This window comes from Marmota flaviventris, chromosome 3, assembly GCF_047511675.1.
Source record: "Marmota flaviventris isolate mMarFla1 chromosome 3, mMarFla1.hap1, whole genome shotgun sequence".
Lineage (NCBI taxonomy): Eukaryota > Metazoa > Chordata > Mammalia > Rodentia > Sciuridae > Marmota > Marmota flaviventris.
In genome coordinates, this window is record NC_092500.1 from 84,733,963 (window position 1) to 84,748,764 (window position 14,802).

A 14,802-nucleotide genomic window follows, 5' to 3' on the forward strand; every position below is an offset into this window, starting at 1 on the left:
CGTAACTGAAATGCCATTCTTCGCTGGCTTAGCTGTTAAGCCCTAAATACCCATCCTGTACTCATATAATTGGGAGTTTGAGGTTTCACATATGAAACCATGCATTTATTTCTCTCTGTTTCTGCCAACTCATAATCCTAGGACTTTGCAGATTATCCAGTGAATAGATTAGGAGTTTTTTGACCAGATGATCTCTTAGTTTCAGGGCGGTTCCAGTTCAAGTGGGCCATGAGCCTCAAAGTAGTATACTTATTCCCTCTCTTGTCATCCTCAAGTTTGATAAGTTCTACAATAGGATAAATATGGCTTGCCACCTGTTTTTGTACAGCTTGACCTAAGAATGAGTATGACATTTTAAAATGTTTTAAAGAAAAAGATGTAATGGAAACTGTATGTTAGCCACAGATGGTATTAATAATAATGAAAACCTGTGCCTGCCTGCCTTCTTCCTTCCCTTCCTTCTTCCCTTTCTTCCTTTTACCATCATTCATAAAGATTTCTGGGGCCCTTACTCTGGGCCAGCCACCATGACCCTGGCCCTTATGGAAATTATAAAATATTGGTGGAAGCATGAAAAGCTATAAAATAAGGCTAATTCTGTGGTCAATAATCAAAAGAGAGACTGGCCATAGGTAAATTAGACAGAAAGACCTTTCTCAGAGGAATTAGTTGAGACTTAATAAGGTCAAGATGAGGAAGAGTGCTTCCTGCACAGGGAACAATAAGAGTGAGGTCCTGCCCAGTCTTCAAAGACCTGGACCAGGCTTAGCATTTCAGGTACTGTGCTGGACACTTTGTGTGCATGATGTTATTTAATCATCACAACCCTTCTATGACTGAGAGAGACAGGACTAATTATTTTTGTATTTTAGATAAAATTTGGAAGAATCAAGACTTTAATTGCCAAGATCACAGAGCTTGGAAATCAATGTGGATTTCTGATTCCAAAGCCAGCACTCTGTCTGACTGTTATTTCTTTCCAGTTAAAGGATTAATCTCTAATAAATTATTTCCCTCTATCCAAAATTCAGAGATTGTTAAAATTCCACCTGTTAGATTGCCTTTCACTGAGTATGCATGCATGGATTTTCTTTAAGCATGTTGTATACGGAAGGCAATTTCTTGGATACATTCTTCATTGCATATTTATCAACAGGACTTGGTTTTGCTTTCTACTCCCTTTCCCTGGGGACATCTGAGAGTGCATGGAGTAAGGTGTGTTTGGTTTTCATAACCAAGGATGGATATCTGATAGAGGCTAGGGAGGCTAAATATCCAAAAAGCAGAGGACAGCCCACAACCAAGAATCATCCAGTCCAAAGCATTAATATTGTTAAGGCTGAGAAACTTTGTTCTGTCTGGACATTGGTTTAAAACTCTAAATACAAACTTTTCTTTTCACTTTTTAAAAATTTTGTTCTTTTTAGATACCGATGACAATAGAGTATATTTTGACATGTATTTATACACACATGGAATATAACTTATTCTAATTAGGATCCCATTCTTGTGTTGTACATGATGTGGAATTTTGCTGATCTTATATTCATATATGAACATAGAAAAGTTATGTCTGATTCATTCTACTGTCTTTCCTGCTGAATATAATCTATTAAAAAAGGCTTTCTGACACCAGGCATAGCCTACATGTTGGTGGCTGCTTTTTCTTTCTATGTTGTATTTCATTCCAGCTGAGGTGGGATTACAATACTTGGTACAAACTTGTTTCAGTATGTTCAAAGTAAATGTTTCATGTAACAAGTTAAAAAAAAAAAAGCTTTCTGAAAATTTTTATACCATATTACTGTTCACCTAAAAGTGATGAGAAGACCTTACCTCTCCCTTTCTCTATGGACAAGTGGAGACAATTCTTTCTCCCAGGTGCATGGTCCAGGGCAAAGTCTATATGATTTGGGGCTCTAGTTGAGCTAGGAGTGGGAGGAAAGGTAGAAATGCTTTTGCAAGGAAAGCTGCCAAGGTAGGAGGAAAGCAAGGATTCCAGCTGGATGGTAGCGGAGTTTCAGCCCTGGAAGAGTGTTGGAGACCCCGTGGGGAGTCCTACATGGTGGAAAGAGCTTATCACACTTACAAATTATTCCCAAATCAGTCTTAAAAATATAGAAATGCCTGTATTAATCTATACTTTCTTCCCTATCCTTTTTGCACTTGACATGCAAGTGTTAAAATTCATTTCATTGAAAATTCTTTGGGTTTGATCTTCCTTTAACTTTTGTATTTAACTCAGATATTTAACTGCAGAAGTGGAGTGAAAGCTAAAACCTGGTGTTTGTTGTGCAGCGTGTGTCACTTAGATTTAAAAATAACTTTTGTATGTCTAAAACCAGGATTAAATTTTAATTTACAAACCCTAGTGTGCATTTGTGAGGGCCTTGGTTTGTTACCTTGTGGACAGCAGGTCCACATTACAAAAGGCCCAGACACACACAGTGGCATAATAACTAGCCTTGTGGTGTTTGGAAGGCAGAGCGACCAGCTCCCGGGGAAGGCTCCTGTGGATGTGGGTAAGGTTATTGTCCCAACAGCAGAAAATTCACATGGTACCTGGCAACCAACTGTGGTTGGGGAAAAAAAAAAACACCAACTTTTATTTCATTTGCTACTGACCGCCCTGATTCCTAGACAAAAATATATACTTTTTAAAAAAGAACCCCTGAACTGACTTTTCTAGAAAAGCAAAACCTTTTTGAGATAATTTACAAAATATAATCACAATTATGCTGTAAGTAAAAAGCCTTCTGAATATACAGGAAAAAAAGGAGGAGGTTCACAGTTGTTCAACATTTATAAGTAATTCAAAGTTAACATGTTTCGATATTTTACTTTAATAGAAAAGATCAATAAGTACCAGAAACCAGTCAGCATGATGCACTTTACATTTTGGCTTCCTACAGAATGCCTAGTGTTTTAAAATTTTTTCCTAGTTAAAAATTTTCAAATCAGCAATTCCATAATAGATGGATTTTAATTAAAGCTGAAGACTTTAAAAAAATAGGTTTCTCAGTTGTGTTCAGATTTCCAAATGTATCTCAGTGATAATCCATTTCTTTCTCAGAAACCATAAACTGAATAATTCAATTATTAATGCAAAAAAAGGTGACATTAGTAAATCTTACTTAAGCATGTCCAATATTTAAAAAATTTTATAGACTACCACTTCAGATGAGAGGGAACTATTTCAGAAACAATAAAATTTATTTTGATTCCTGTCTTCATAGGAAAGATTTTTTACAGTATGGAGAAAAATATTTAACAATAGTCAAATGAAAATGGATAATTTAACCTCATATTGTTCCAGTATCAAATTTGTTAATTATGTTAAAACCATACCTTTTCTTAAGATTTAAAAGCCATTAATCAGTAATGGTAATTACAATAGCTAGAATTTGTTGAGTCCTTACTATTCCAAATTTTTTACGTGTGAATATGTAGACCTTTTCAGTGTTGCTCACTGAAAGTCAACTTCCACTAATTCTTTCCTTTTGTTTATAACCAACATATGCTCTCTCTACTTTCATAATCACCTTCATTTATTGTCCCTACCCCCTGGCCACCATGAGGACCATTGCTTTGCATCTGAAATCTTTTGCTTGGTCTCTCTCTTTTTACATATACTTTAGGTTCTAATTGAATCTCCCTCTGGTTTCCACCAAAGTAATAGTTTTAATACCAAAATTTCTTATGAAACAATTGGGCCTACACTGTCTCCTTCAATCTGTGCAGCAATCACCTTCTCTGTTATTATTCACCTCTTCCTATTGGTTCCCAGTGACCTTATTGTTAAATCCTATGACCTTTTCTCACCTTTCATTGCCCTTGATTCTTCCATAATTTCAATTTTTTTTTGCCACCCTTCCATGTTTAAATTATTCTCTTCCTTAATTTCACCCAGAATTCTTGTCTTCTCTGACTTTTTAAAAAATGTCTGTCGTCTCATCCTGTACACATAAAAATCATCAACATTCCTTCTTTGTCTTCATCAGAACAGTCTATATCAGGTTCCTCCATCTGAATTGCCTACTTTTGTGGTCTAATGGGACCATCCTTTTCCCATGTCTCCACTGGCTGGACAGCCCTGGTATGGTATTCAATGCTGCCTTTTCCCTCATGCCTAAAACCCCAACTGCTCCTTTTCATTCATCCTTCCCCCTGTTCTTTGCCATTATGCTGGTAAAGCCTCATAGCACATCATGCCTGAATTATTGCAACTGCCTCCTAAGTGGTCTTTACCTCCAGTCATACTCTCCTCCTCAGTTCACCCAGTTTATCACCACTACACTACTTGTCAGAAATCACTGCTCTGAATATTTCCTCCTGTACCCCCGGTCAGCCTTTCCATGATGCTCCATTACCTGCCCAATAAAGTCCACACTCCCTGAAGCTTCACAGAGAGCTCTCAGTTTATCGCTCCCACTTCATCTTCCTCTCCTGTGTACTCACTGGTTTATTTGCTGTTCATTGTTCAAGCCTATATCTCTCCACCTCTGTGGCTTTCTGCTTATGCCATGTGAGATGTGTCTTTGCTCAAGTCTTAGGCCACTGAGTTTTCAAGATAAACTCAACCTCTGTGTTAATTATTGGGACACCTCTCCAATTATACGTGGCGTGGAAGGTTCTCGCGCTGCACTGATCGTTTTGTACCACTTCTGTGTGTTTGATCACCAGCTATTTTGCAGTGTACATGTTTTTCTCATACTATTTCCCCAACCAGAGGGTAAACAACTTTGCCCCTGTTGGAAGCTCTCCAGTTGCTCCCCACAGAGTTCAGAATACAAGCTTGATGGAATCTCTTGAGCTCTGCTCCCACAGCTCTTCTCTCATGCCTTCCACATGCCTCTTCATATACCAAAGGCCCAGTGCCCTCTGTCCCCCTGGGGTTCCCTCAACACCCTGTGTGCTTCCACACCTGTTCACCTTTGCTCATCCCATTTTATCTGCCCAGGATGCCTTACTTCACTGATTTTACGCCCCAGGCGTGCCTTGTCTTTCTAGGCTCCCCTCAGGTGCCACCAGCTTTCAGGATGACTACCCCTTTCCTTTCCTAGGACCATGTGTCCTATGGACTGGGACACCCTCATCTCTTTTACTTCTATTCCTAACACCTAGCCAGTGGCTGCTGGTGTGATGAAATGAACAAGGCAGATGTGATATGGGGAAGGCCAGCTGGTTACACAGGTAACCACAAGGTGGCATTTATCTATGTGAATTTATCATGACATGGGCTCTGACTTTCAGCCTGAAGGTCTGGGAACTTGGCCTGACAAATTGAGAGTGGATCCATCTCACAAAGGTAGAGCTTTGGGGTTTTTTTAATTGATTTTTTAAAACTAAATGACAGCAGAATGCATTATAATTCTTATTACACATACACAGCACAATTTTTCATGTCTCTGGTTATATATAAAATATATTCACACCAATTCGTGTCTTCATATATGTGCTTTGGATAATGATGTCCATCACATTCCACCATCCTTTCTAACCCCCTGCCCCACTCCCTTCCCTTCCTATCCCTCTGCCCTATCTAGTGTTTTCCTATTCCTCCCATGCTACCCCTCCTACCCCACTATGAGTCAGTCACCTTATATCAGAGAAAACATTCAGCATTTAATTTGGGGGGATTGGCAAACTTCATTTAGCATTATCTTCTCAGATGCCATCCATTTACCTGCAAATGCCATGATTTTATTTTCTTTTATGGCTGAGTAATATTCCATTGTGTATATGTACCACATTTTTTTTTATCCATTCATCTATTGAAGGGCATCTAGATTGGTTCCACAGTTTAGCTATTGTGAATTGTGCTGCTATAAGCATTGATGTGGCTGTGTTCCTGTACTATGCTGTTTTTAAGTCCACAAAGGTAGAACATTATTAACCAAGCTCATAGAGGCTCCTGCCTAAACCATGAGCCCATATACTGATTAGTACTGAGCAGGGTGACTGGACTGATGCTGACATTGGCCTGACCTGGGCCTTATCTGCCTTTTTACATGGCACACGGACCATCCGTTCTCTCATGATGTATTTGCAGCCAATCAATTTTATTTCACTATGGCTAATCACAGGAGTTGCATATGGATTTTGTCAACTCACTTCTTAGAGAATAAAGAACCTCATTTCCATATTTGGAGGAGAGATAGGAGCACTTTCCTGTCACTTTTTTAAAAATATTTTTTTAGTTGTTGATGGAACTTTAATGTATTTATTTATGTGTGGTGCTGAGAATCGAACCCAGTGCCTCATACATGCTAGGCAAGTGCTCTTACACAGAGCTATAACTCCAGCCCCTCTTGTCACTTTTATATACTGATTATGATACTTGATAAGTCTTTAGCAACTGTTTTTTGTGACATGACCAAGCAGTTACTGAATGATTAAACGAATGCAGACCATGCTGCTAGATATAAGATTGCTTTGCTTGAAAATCTAACTGTAGCAAAGTAGCATATACACATGTTCCTCTGTGACCTCCTTACTGGAAAACCATTTTTCTCTGTATAATCACTTTCATATTCTGACACATTTCTAACCCTTTTTCTTCTCATTCTTCTCAGCCATCATGTTAGGATCTGCCCCCGTGTGTTGGACCCTAGCTAGCACATTACAGACAGCATAGTCCACTGCTCGCCCACTTGCCTTGTCTGCTCTGCCCCAACACCTCTTCCCCATTGTTCCTTCCTCCAAAGGGAGTTTTCTTTCTCCTGCTTTCTAAACCACGGTGTGCCTTGGTTCAGCTCTGAGGTAAGTGACCACCGCAGATTCTGCCACTGTCTTTGAAGCCACCTCTCATGCTTGCCCATCCCTGGCTGTAGCCACATGTATCCCAGCATGTTAAAAAAGGGACAGTTCTAAGAAAAGTAAAAATACCAGAATCCCTCATTCATACAGTGTTGAAATCTGTTCAGAAAGGAAAAATCAGTCTTTCCTAACAATGAGCTAAACCGGCTGTTGGTCATGGATCACCTAGACAGAGTTAGATTCTTTTTCTTTTCTTTACTGGTGGTTGCTTGTGCAGTCATGCCTGGACATATAGACTATAGTTACAGAATCCCAAAATTCAATGCCCCTGTTTTTTTGTTTGTTTGTTTGTTTTACTTTGTAACCAAAAAACACCCTTCTGCTCATTTACTAATGTTAGAACATTCTGATTCTAACATCCAACTTAGCATGAGTTTGTCACTATTTTAAATTATTAGGAAATTATATTTTAAGTCTAAGAACTATACCTTTAGACAAAATTAGTGTATCCTAGGGATATTTCTGTTATATGATACCTTTTTCTCTCTGCCCATTTCTCCCTGAGTAAAGTTTTTCATATAAATACATTGTGTTTCTCATCCGTACCTCCAAGTTGTTCCTTAAGAAAACTTAGAAACTTAACTAAAATGATGAAATAATTGTGCCTGCCCAAAATGTAGGCACCTACTGAAGTGTATAGCAGTCTGTACAGTTTTTATATACCATAAACATAATCTTTGAACAACCCTCTGAAGGGTTTAATCCTCAAACAGCCCTTCTCATTTTGCAGATGAGGATGTTGAGGTTCAACATTCTGGAGCCTTCTGGAACACAGCAGGACCTGAAGCCTGGTCTGCCTGGCTTCCTTGTTCATGCTCTTTCCTCTGTGAGACTTGTGTCTCCTAGGTGACATGGCTGTTTGTGGAGGTTTTACCACAATCTCTTCCCACCACAACAATGCACAGTGAATATTGGCTTTCTTATATTTTGTCCTTTCCATTCTGTCATTTTTCCATCTGTGCAAGAAAAAAAAATATTTCAGGAAATTAAAAGTGTGTCTTCATCAGCGTGTGTCAGTCATGTGCTGTCACATATGAAGTAGATGTCATGTGACTTTAAAAATTGTATAATGGCACAGTCAGAAGTATATCTTTGGAAATAGATAACAGTATGTTTTATAAATGTAGGTTTGCTATATCTTTTATGTGTTTTCATAGCTGACGAAGAGTACGAAGATGGCATTGAAAGGACATGTGACACTCTTCTTATGTGCATTGTCACTGTGCTGAACCAGGGCCTCAGAAACGGTGGTGGCGTGGGGGATGTGCTCAGAAAGCCGTCCAAAGATGTAAGTCAGAGGAGAAGTATTTTTTTCAAGAAGCATATAATTATTTTTTGCAACCTTTCTTAATAGCATTTATAATATGATTTTGCTTTCAGAGTACTATATTGTTTGACAGTGGCCAATAACATCTGCTAATTGTGTACTAGGATTACACAGAAATAGCTGTAGCACTAACAATCTATGTATGCTAGTAGGGTTATGAAATGCATCCACGTCTGACCTCTGTATTCTGTTACCACAACAGAACCATGACTGCAGACTTCATCTAGGGGTTGATTGCTACATAAATCACAGCAAGGAGGCCGCCTCTTGTCTATCAGGTTCCTCAGATATAAAGATTTACTCTTTGCTTCTGCCTGGGAAGAGCTTTCATTATTTATCCATGATGAATATAAACTTTGAACAAATTCTAATAGGATTTCATATATTAAAATGGCAAGGAAGGAAAAAATTTTAATAATTATAAAATCTTGAGTGCCTGGCTAAGAACTTTAAAGTCTTAATTCTGCAGCTGGCCAATTGTATAATGTCAAGTCATTTAAACTTATAAACTCAGGTCCGTCAGTGGTTAAACTGAATTACATGATCTCTAATGTATATATTTTTTAAAAAGTTTTTTTAGCTGTAGTTGAACACAATACCTTTATTTTATCTATGTATTTTTTATGTGGTGCTGAAGATCGAACCCAGCACCTCGCATGTGCTAGGCGAGCGCTCTACCGCTGAGCCACAACCCCAGCCCCCTCTAATGTATATTTTGATACTGTTCACCAGGTAGAAATAAGCGTGGACTCTATATTCTTGACCTCTTAACACTGAGGACAAACCTATTCCAGAAATTGACAAACACTTAGATCCTTTCAGCTCCCTAATTGCTGACTTTTGGAATTAGTATTTAACTACATTTTGTGTAGTGTCTGGAATGTGGCCCACTGTGCCAAAATGCATTTAGTGGAATCCCGAAATAAAGTAGTTTCTAAAGAAAGGTGCATCCGCTCCACTGGGCAGAAAAATATGCCGTCCTACAGAAGTGGAAGGGTTTGAGAATAGGCTAGGCAGTTTATCTTAAAATACTTAAAAGAAGATAGATAGAAAGTGGGGGTTATTTTTACAACTGTGGATATTATTTGCTTTTATTGAACATATGTTTGTGCTAGGCAGTTTGCTAAATCAGATCAACATAACTTGAAATTATGTATAATATTTTATATTTTTTCTTAAAATTGTATTTCAGGAACCCTTGTTTGCTGCCCGAGTGGTTTATGACCTTCTTTTCTTTTTCATTGTCATCATTATTGTTCTTAACTTGATTTTTGGAGTTATCATTGATACCTTTGCTGATCTCAGAAGTGAAAAACAGAAGAAAGAAGAAATTTTGAAAACAACCTGTTTCATCTGTGGTAAGTGTTCTCCATATGCTAAAAGAATAGATGAATAAACTGTTTAGCAGGAGAGAGGGGCTAGAATAATTTTTTTTATTTGTCATGCTTTTGGAAAATCTACTTGAAAATGAAGGCTGGATAAAATTCAGATTATGTAACAGAAAAGTACACTGGAATTCTCTGCTTCCATAAATAGAAGAATTGCATCTCAAAGCTATTCTGTCATTATTTCTGCAATTTATATGATTCTCTGATTTTAGAATGTGATGCAAAAATGTCAAAAGGTTTCCCCAACTGGCTTTTATCACAAAAATGTATTAATTACACAACAGAATGATTTGGGGCTTTTGGGGAGGGGTTAAATTATGAATTCAAAGATACTTTTTCCAGAAGCTTGAACTTCTACTCTCTAACATCACTGTTTTAGATTCTCATCTTTAAAACTGGGGGGTGCTTTCTCCTAGTTTTAAAGCATCCTGGCATACCCACCACTCTCCTCCCTGCCGCATCATCGTCTCTCTCAGGACCCCATCCTTCCCTCTGTTGGCATCCTTCTCTTGGACTCAGCTCTCTTGTATTTATTATTCATACCACATACTAAAAAACTAAGAGCACCAAATTAGACTGGCACGAAGAGAACCAGGAGTATGTGACATCTCCAAAGCCCTTTCTGACTTTAGCTGTCCCTGCAGCTGGTCTCCTGCACTGTAGAATCCCTCTCCCTCTTTGGATGACCACCAACACTAGGCTGACTTCACCCTCTGATTTTCCATGTTGGGCCGAAGATTCTTTGGCTAAAAGTCACCAGATAAGCATAAGGGCTTTACTCCACTGTAACCATTTATAGCTTAGATTGGGCCTCAGTAAACCCCATTTCCTCCCCAGTTCATCTTTTGTGGATTGTTTTGTTTCCTCCCATGGCTCTTCCAAACCTTTCCAGAGATGTACCAGAGAATAATGTGCAGTAAAGTGCTGCATGCCAGGGAAACAATTAAAATTGACACATACCCTGTCTCAGGGTGTTCACGATCTGTTGTGGGATACAAACATACTAAACAGCAGTGCTGTCATTTGTAATGAGAGAAATATTAAAGACGTTCCGGCTGAGCTGCAAGGACCCAAAGGACGGTTACCTCTTCAGGTTGGAGTAAGGAGCAATGGAAAAGAATCAGGAAAACCTCTTAGGAGAGCTAATGGCAGAGCCAATGGCTTAAGATGGAAGAGCATTAGACAGCTGGAGATGGGTGGAAGCAGAATGGCCAGGAGATACAAAGGCTCAGAGGAAAGAACAGCACCAGGAAGAGCTTCATTTACTCAAGAAAATCTCAGTGTTATTGCGTGTGAAGTTCAGAGCAAGGGATGCCAAGAGGACAGGTTAGCCTTTTCGGTTAGGCAGCATGGACTTTATCCTACAGACTTAAGATCATGAACCATTAAAGAATCGTAAATAAAAGAGTTAAGGTTCTAATTTTTGTTTTAGAGCAGTGTGGCAGCTTTGGGAGGCCCTTTATCAGGAAATAGTCCTGCAAGCAGAGTAACCAGGTAGGAGGATGAGGCCACAGTTCAAGCAACAGAAAGGTAATATAAACCTGATTCAATGAGTAGTGGAGCTGTTAAGGGTAGAAGGCAAGAAATATTTAGAGGACAGAATTTTTAAACCTTGGTGGCTAGGAATACCGATGACAGATACCTTAGGTACTTGGGTGGAGAATAATAACCAACAGGTGATTGTGTTTAAGAATAGATGAATAAAATCCCTTTAGGTAGGAATATTCTGAGTTTAACTTTAGAAACAATTAAATTGCATTGTGCATTGAAAACCACAGTGTTGTACATCGAGTGTAGGCCAGTGTATGAGTATGAGTCTCAGAGAGTGGGTCTGCACTAGAGACCAGTCAACTGGGGAATCCTCAACCTGTGTGGGATAAAATCAGGAGTGTGGGGAAGAGCTTCTGAGTGAGAAAAAACACAGCTGGGATACATGTGGAAAGCACCAGCCTTGAAGAGTTAGGAGAGAAACAGATTCACATACCAAAAAACTAACAGCACCAAATTAGACTGGCACGAAGAGAACCAGGAGTATGTGGCATCTCCAGAGTGAGGGGAGAAAGCCTCATGAGACAGGAATGAATACTCAACCCTGCCAGAGCAGAGAAGGCCAGTAGTATGAAGTGAAAGAGCCTCTGGACTTCTCACTCAGAGTCTCTGGTACTTTAGTTAGAGCAGATTATAATGCTGAGCAAGGATTTGCTAGAAGGAAATTAAGACAGGAATTGGAGTCTTCTGTTTTGGTATCTGGATTAGAAGGGGGAGAGCAAGGTTGAGAGGTAGCCAAGGAAGATGTCCTGCAGTCATTCAGAAGCTTGGAAAGAATAGGCTGAGAGGCTGTCAAGGTCCCACCTTCAACCTTGGAACCTCTCTTTTAGCATCATCAACAACATCATCATGGGAAATCTCAAGACTGTTTATTGAATACTCATTACACAATGGATATTCAACTTAGATTTTTTTCTTTGAATTTTGTTTTTGAAAAACAAAGTATATTCTGCATATGACCACCCATTTACACACATGGAAACAATTCAGATCCTATCAATGTCTGGCTAGTAATCAGTAGAGCCAGGATTTAAACTCAAAAGTCCACTAAGCTACATGATTCTCTTTAAATGGCAGCATCAGGTCATGGTCTAACTCAAGGACAACCAAGCCTGGGAACAGATCCAAGTTGAGGAGTGTAGTGATATGGGGCTGAGCCATTGTAGGGAAGGATGAGTTCCAGAGGGGAGAAAAGATGCATTCTTTGGAAACTTCTGGTGTGCCTCATGGTCTGCCTTTCACTGCCTCCTCTAAGTCCTTTTCTTCATGATCCTAACCGTCATGTTGGTGCACTACCTCTGAAAAAGGCTGTGTTTGAAGAGAGGGTCACTAAGATGGGAGCCTCATTCTAAGACATGATCCTGTGTCCCATGGCTTTTCATGGTTATTTTAAAAACCTATGACCTAGAAATATCTTAAAACATCACAGTAACCCTCATTGCCAAACTTAAGTCTTCTTTTCAAACTCACTATTAATTTCCTGTTGACCTTTTTTTCTACTTCTGATTGTTCATTCTTTGGTTTTACCCCAGACTCCTAAGAAAGAAGTTTTGATTTCTTCTCCCAAACCCCTAGAAAAGAGATTTAATTTTGTCATTGACTTCTTGTCTTTCCTCTCTGCCATCCTCTTTAACCTCCCTTTTGTACAGATTATTGCCAAATAGGCCTCCTCAGCTCCAAACCCTCCCTATGTTTTCCCATCTATTTTCATTTGTTTATTGGACACATAGACGCATCTTCCCGGTAGCCAGACGTTGTTCCATGTCTAAAACCAATACGTCATGTCTGACGCTCTGACCCAGCTCCTAATCCTGACTTACATGCTGCACTTCATGATGTCCTCCTCCCCTACCTCCAGTTGTCTGGCTGGGAATGTCACCGTTGTTTTTTAGCATCTCCTTCTTCCTCTTCCAGATACACCAGCTACCTTGGGCTAATGAACTTCCACAGTCACACATCTTCACATATTCCCACAGCCACACCTTGGATTTTCAGGCTCATCTTGACTCATGCTCCAAAACGGTCTGCTCAGTGCTGCCAGACTAATTTTTCCACTTTAAATTCATCATTTTCTTACTCAAAGAGCCATCAGTAACAGTCTATAACTCTAAAACTCTAATTTTCCTGGCATCTAAGAAACCTCACGATTTGGCCCCTTCTTTTTTTTCCCCCCCTACCTGTTTATCTACATTTCTTCCATTTATATCCCTGTTCCAGTCCAGCTGGTTATTCATGTTTAACTTCCTGAACTCCCTCTGTGATCTCAGTTGTGGGGCACACTCATTTTAAAATTCCAAACTCCTGAGCTGTTGAGTTCCTGCTCGCCACTCTCTGAGGCCCAGCTCTAAGGTCATTATGCCATGAATCCATCTCTGATCTCACCAACCAGAGCAAATATGTCTGCCCTTAAATTCCTCACATCACACTCAGCTCTACATTGCTGTACATGTCATTGCTGTCTTAGCACCTTTGCTGGGTGCTGTGTACCATGTATGCTAGAAAACACATGAACCTCATAATCAAATAGACATAGCTCTACAGTGGTTCCACATCTGGCTGTGTGATCTTGGCCAAGTTTCTTACCACTCTGAGCCAGCTATGTCATATGCCAGGTATTCAGGGATGGAGGGTGATATGTCAAGAGGTGCAAGGATATGTTGGATCAACATATTCTAAAGTCTCTTTTCTGGAAGTTTTATGTTTATTCAAGTCTGAGGGGCCATTTAGGTAATTTAACCTGAGAATAAATGTAAATAGTGTTTTTATATTAGAACAAATATTATAAAGTATATCAAACTTTGTGTGCCCATTTAAATAAAATGGAAACTTTAAAAAAACAAGTTTGTCAATTGGTCCTGGGCATTTTTAGGAATTTAAGCAGTAGAAATGTGGAGAGTATCATGATAATGGATTTCTAGACATGCACTCGTTGCTGGACTCTCTATACCTGCAAGATATAGTGCATATCATATCTTAATTATAAGGTTTATTAAGATATACATATCTTAATTACAATTTAATTACAAGAAACATTTAAATAGCCAGGATATTTGGGAGTTATTTTAGTAAGTTGTAAAATAGTTGCAATTAACCCAGAATTGTGTTTTGGTAGGATGGGATTATCTGTGATTAAAAAAAAGTTATAAAATCAAATAAGAGGAGAAAACCTCCATAGCAAGAGAGACTGGCTCCAGGTGTTTTCAAGACACACCCACAGTGGTGGGGAGGATGTGGATTCTGTGACAGGTGGTGGCAGCAGCTAGGCTTTCCCAGCCTTGAAGGCTATGTCCAAACATTTGAGAGTTAAACATGACTCAGAAAATAATTGCTGGTGATTCTGAAAGTGGCCATGACTGGGTGATGGTTAGCAGAGGACAGAACTCAAGCAGTAATCGTAGAAACAAAGTAGCTCCTGTATCCAATGGCTCATGCCTGTAATCCCAGCAACCTGAAAGGCTGGAGGCAGGAGAATCACAAATTCAAAACTAACCTCAGCAACTTAGTGAGACCCTGCCGTAAAATAAAAATTAAAAAGGGCTGAGGAAGTGGCTCAGTGGTTTCACACTTATTATGGTTTGGATATGAGGTATCCCCCAATAGCTCACATGTGAGATAAGGCAAGAAATTCAGAGGAAAAATGATTGGGTTGTGAGAGTCTTAATCAGAGAATTAATCCCCTGATAGGGATTAACTGAGTAGTGACTGAAGTGGTAGGTGTGG

The 14,802-nt window shown here is 39.3% G+C and overlaps 1 protein-coding gene across 2 annotated transcripts in view; it reads left to right on the top strand.

Moving 5' to 3' along the window:
- Nucleotides 1-14,802, top strand: part of Itpr2 (inositol 1,4,5-trisphosphate receptor type 2) — a 481,279-nt gene that overhangs the window by 412,543 nt on the left and 53,934 nt on the right. For both annotated transcript variants that reach the window (XM_027934069.2, XM_071610047.1), the window contains 2 exons: nucleotides 7,977-8,107; nucleotides 9,339-9,504. In XM_027934069.2, coding sequence (XP_027789870.1) covers nucleotides 7,977-8,107; nucleotides 9,339-9,504 — 297 coding nt within the window. The remainder of the gene's footprint in view (nucleotides 1-7,976; nucleotides 8,108-9,338; nucleotides 9,505-14,802) is intronic.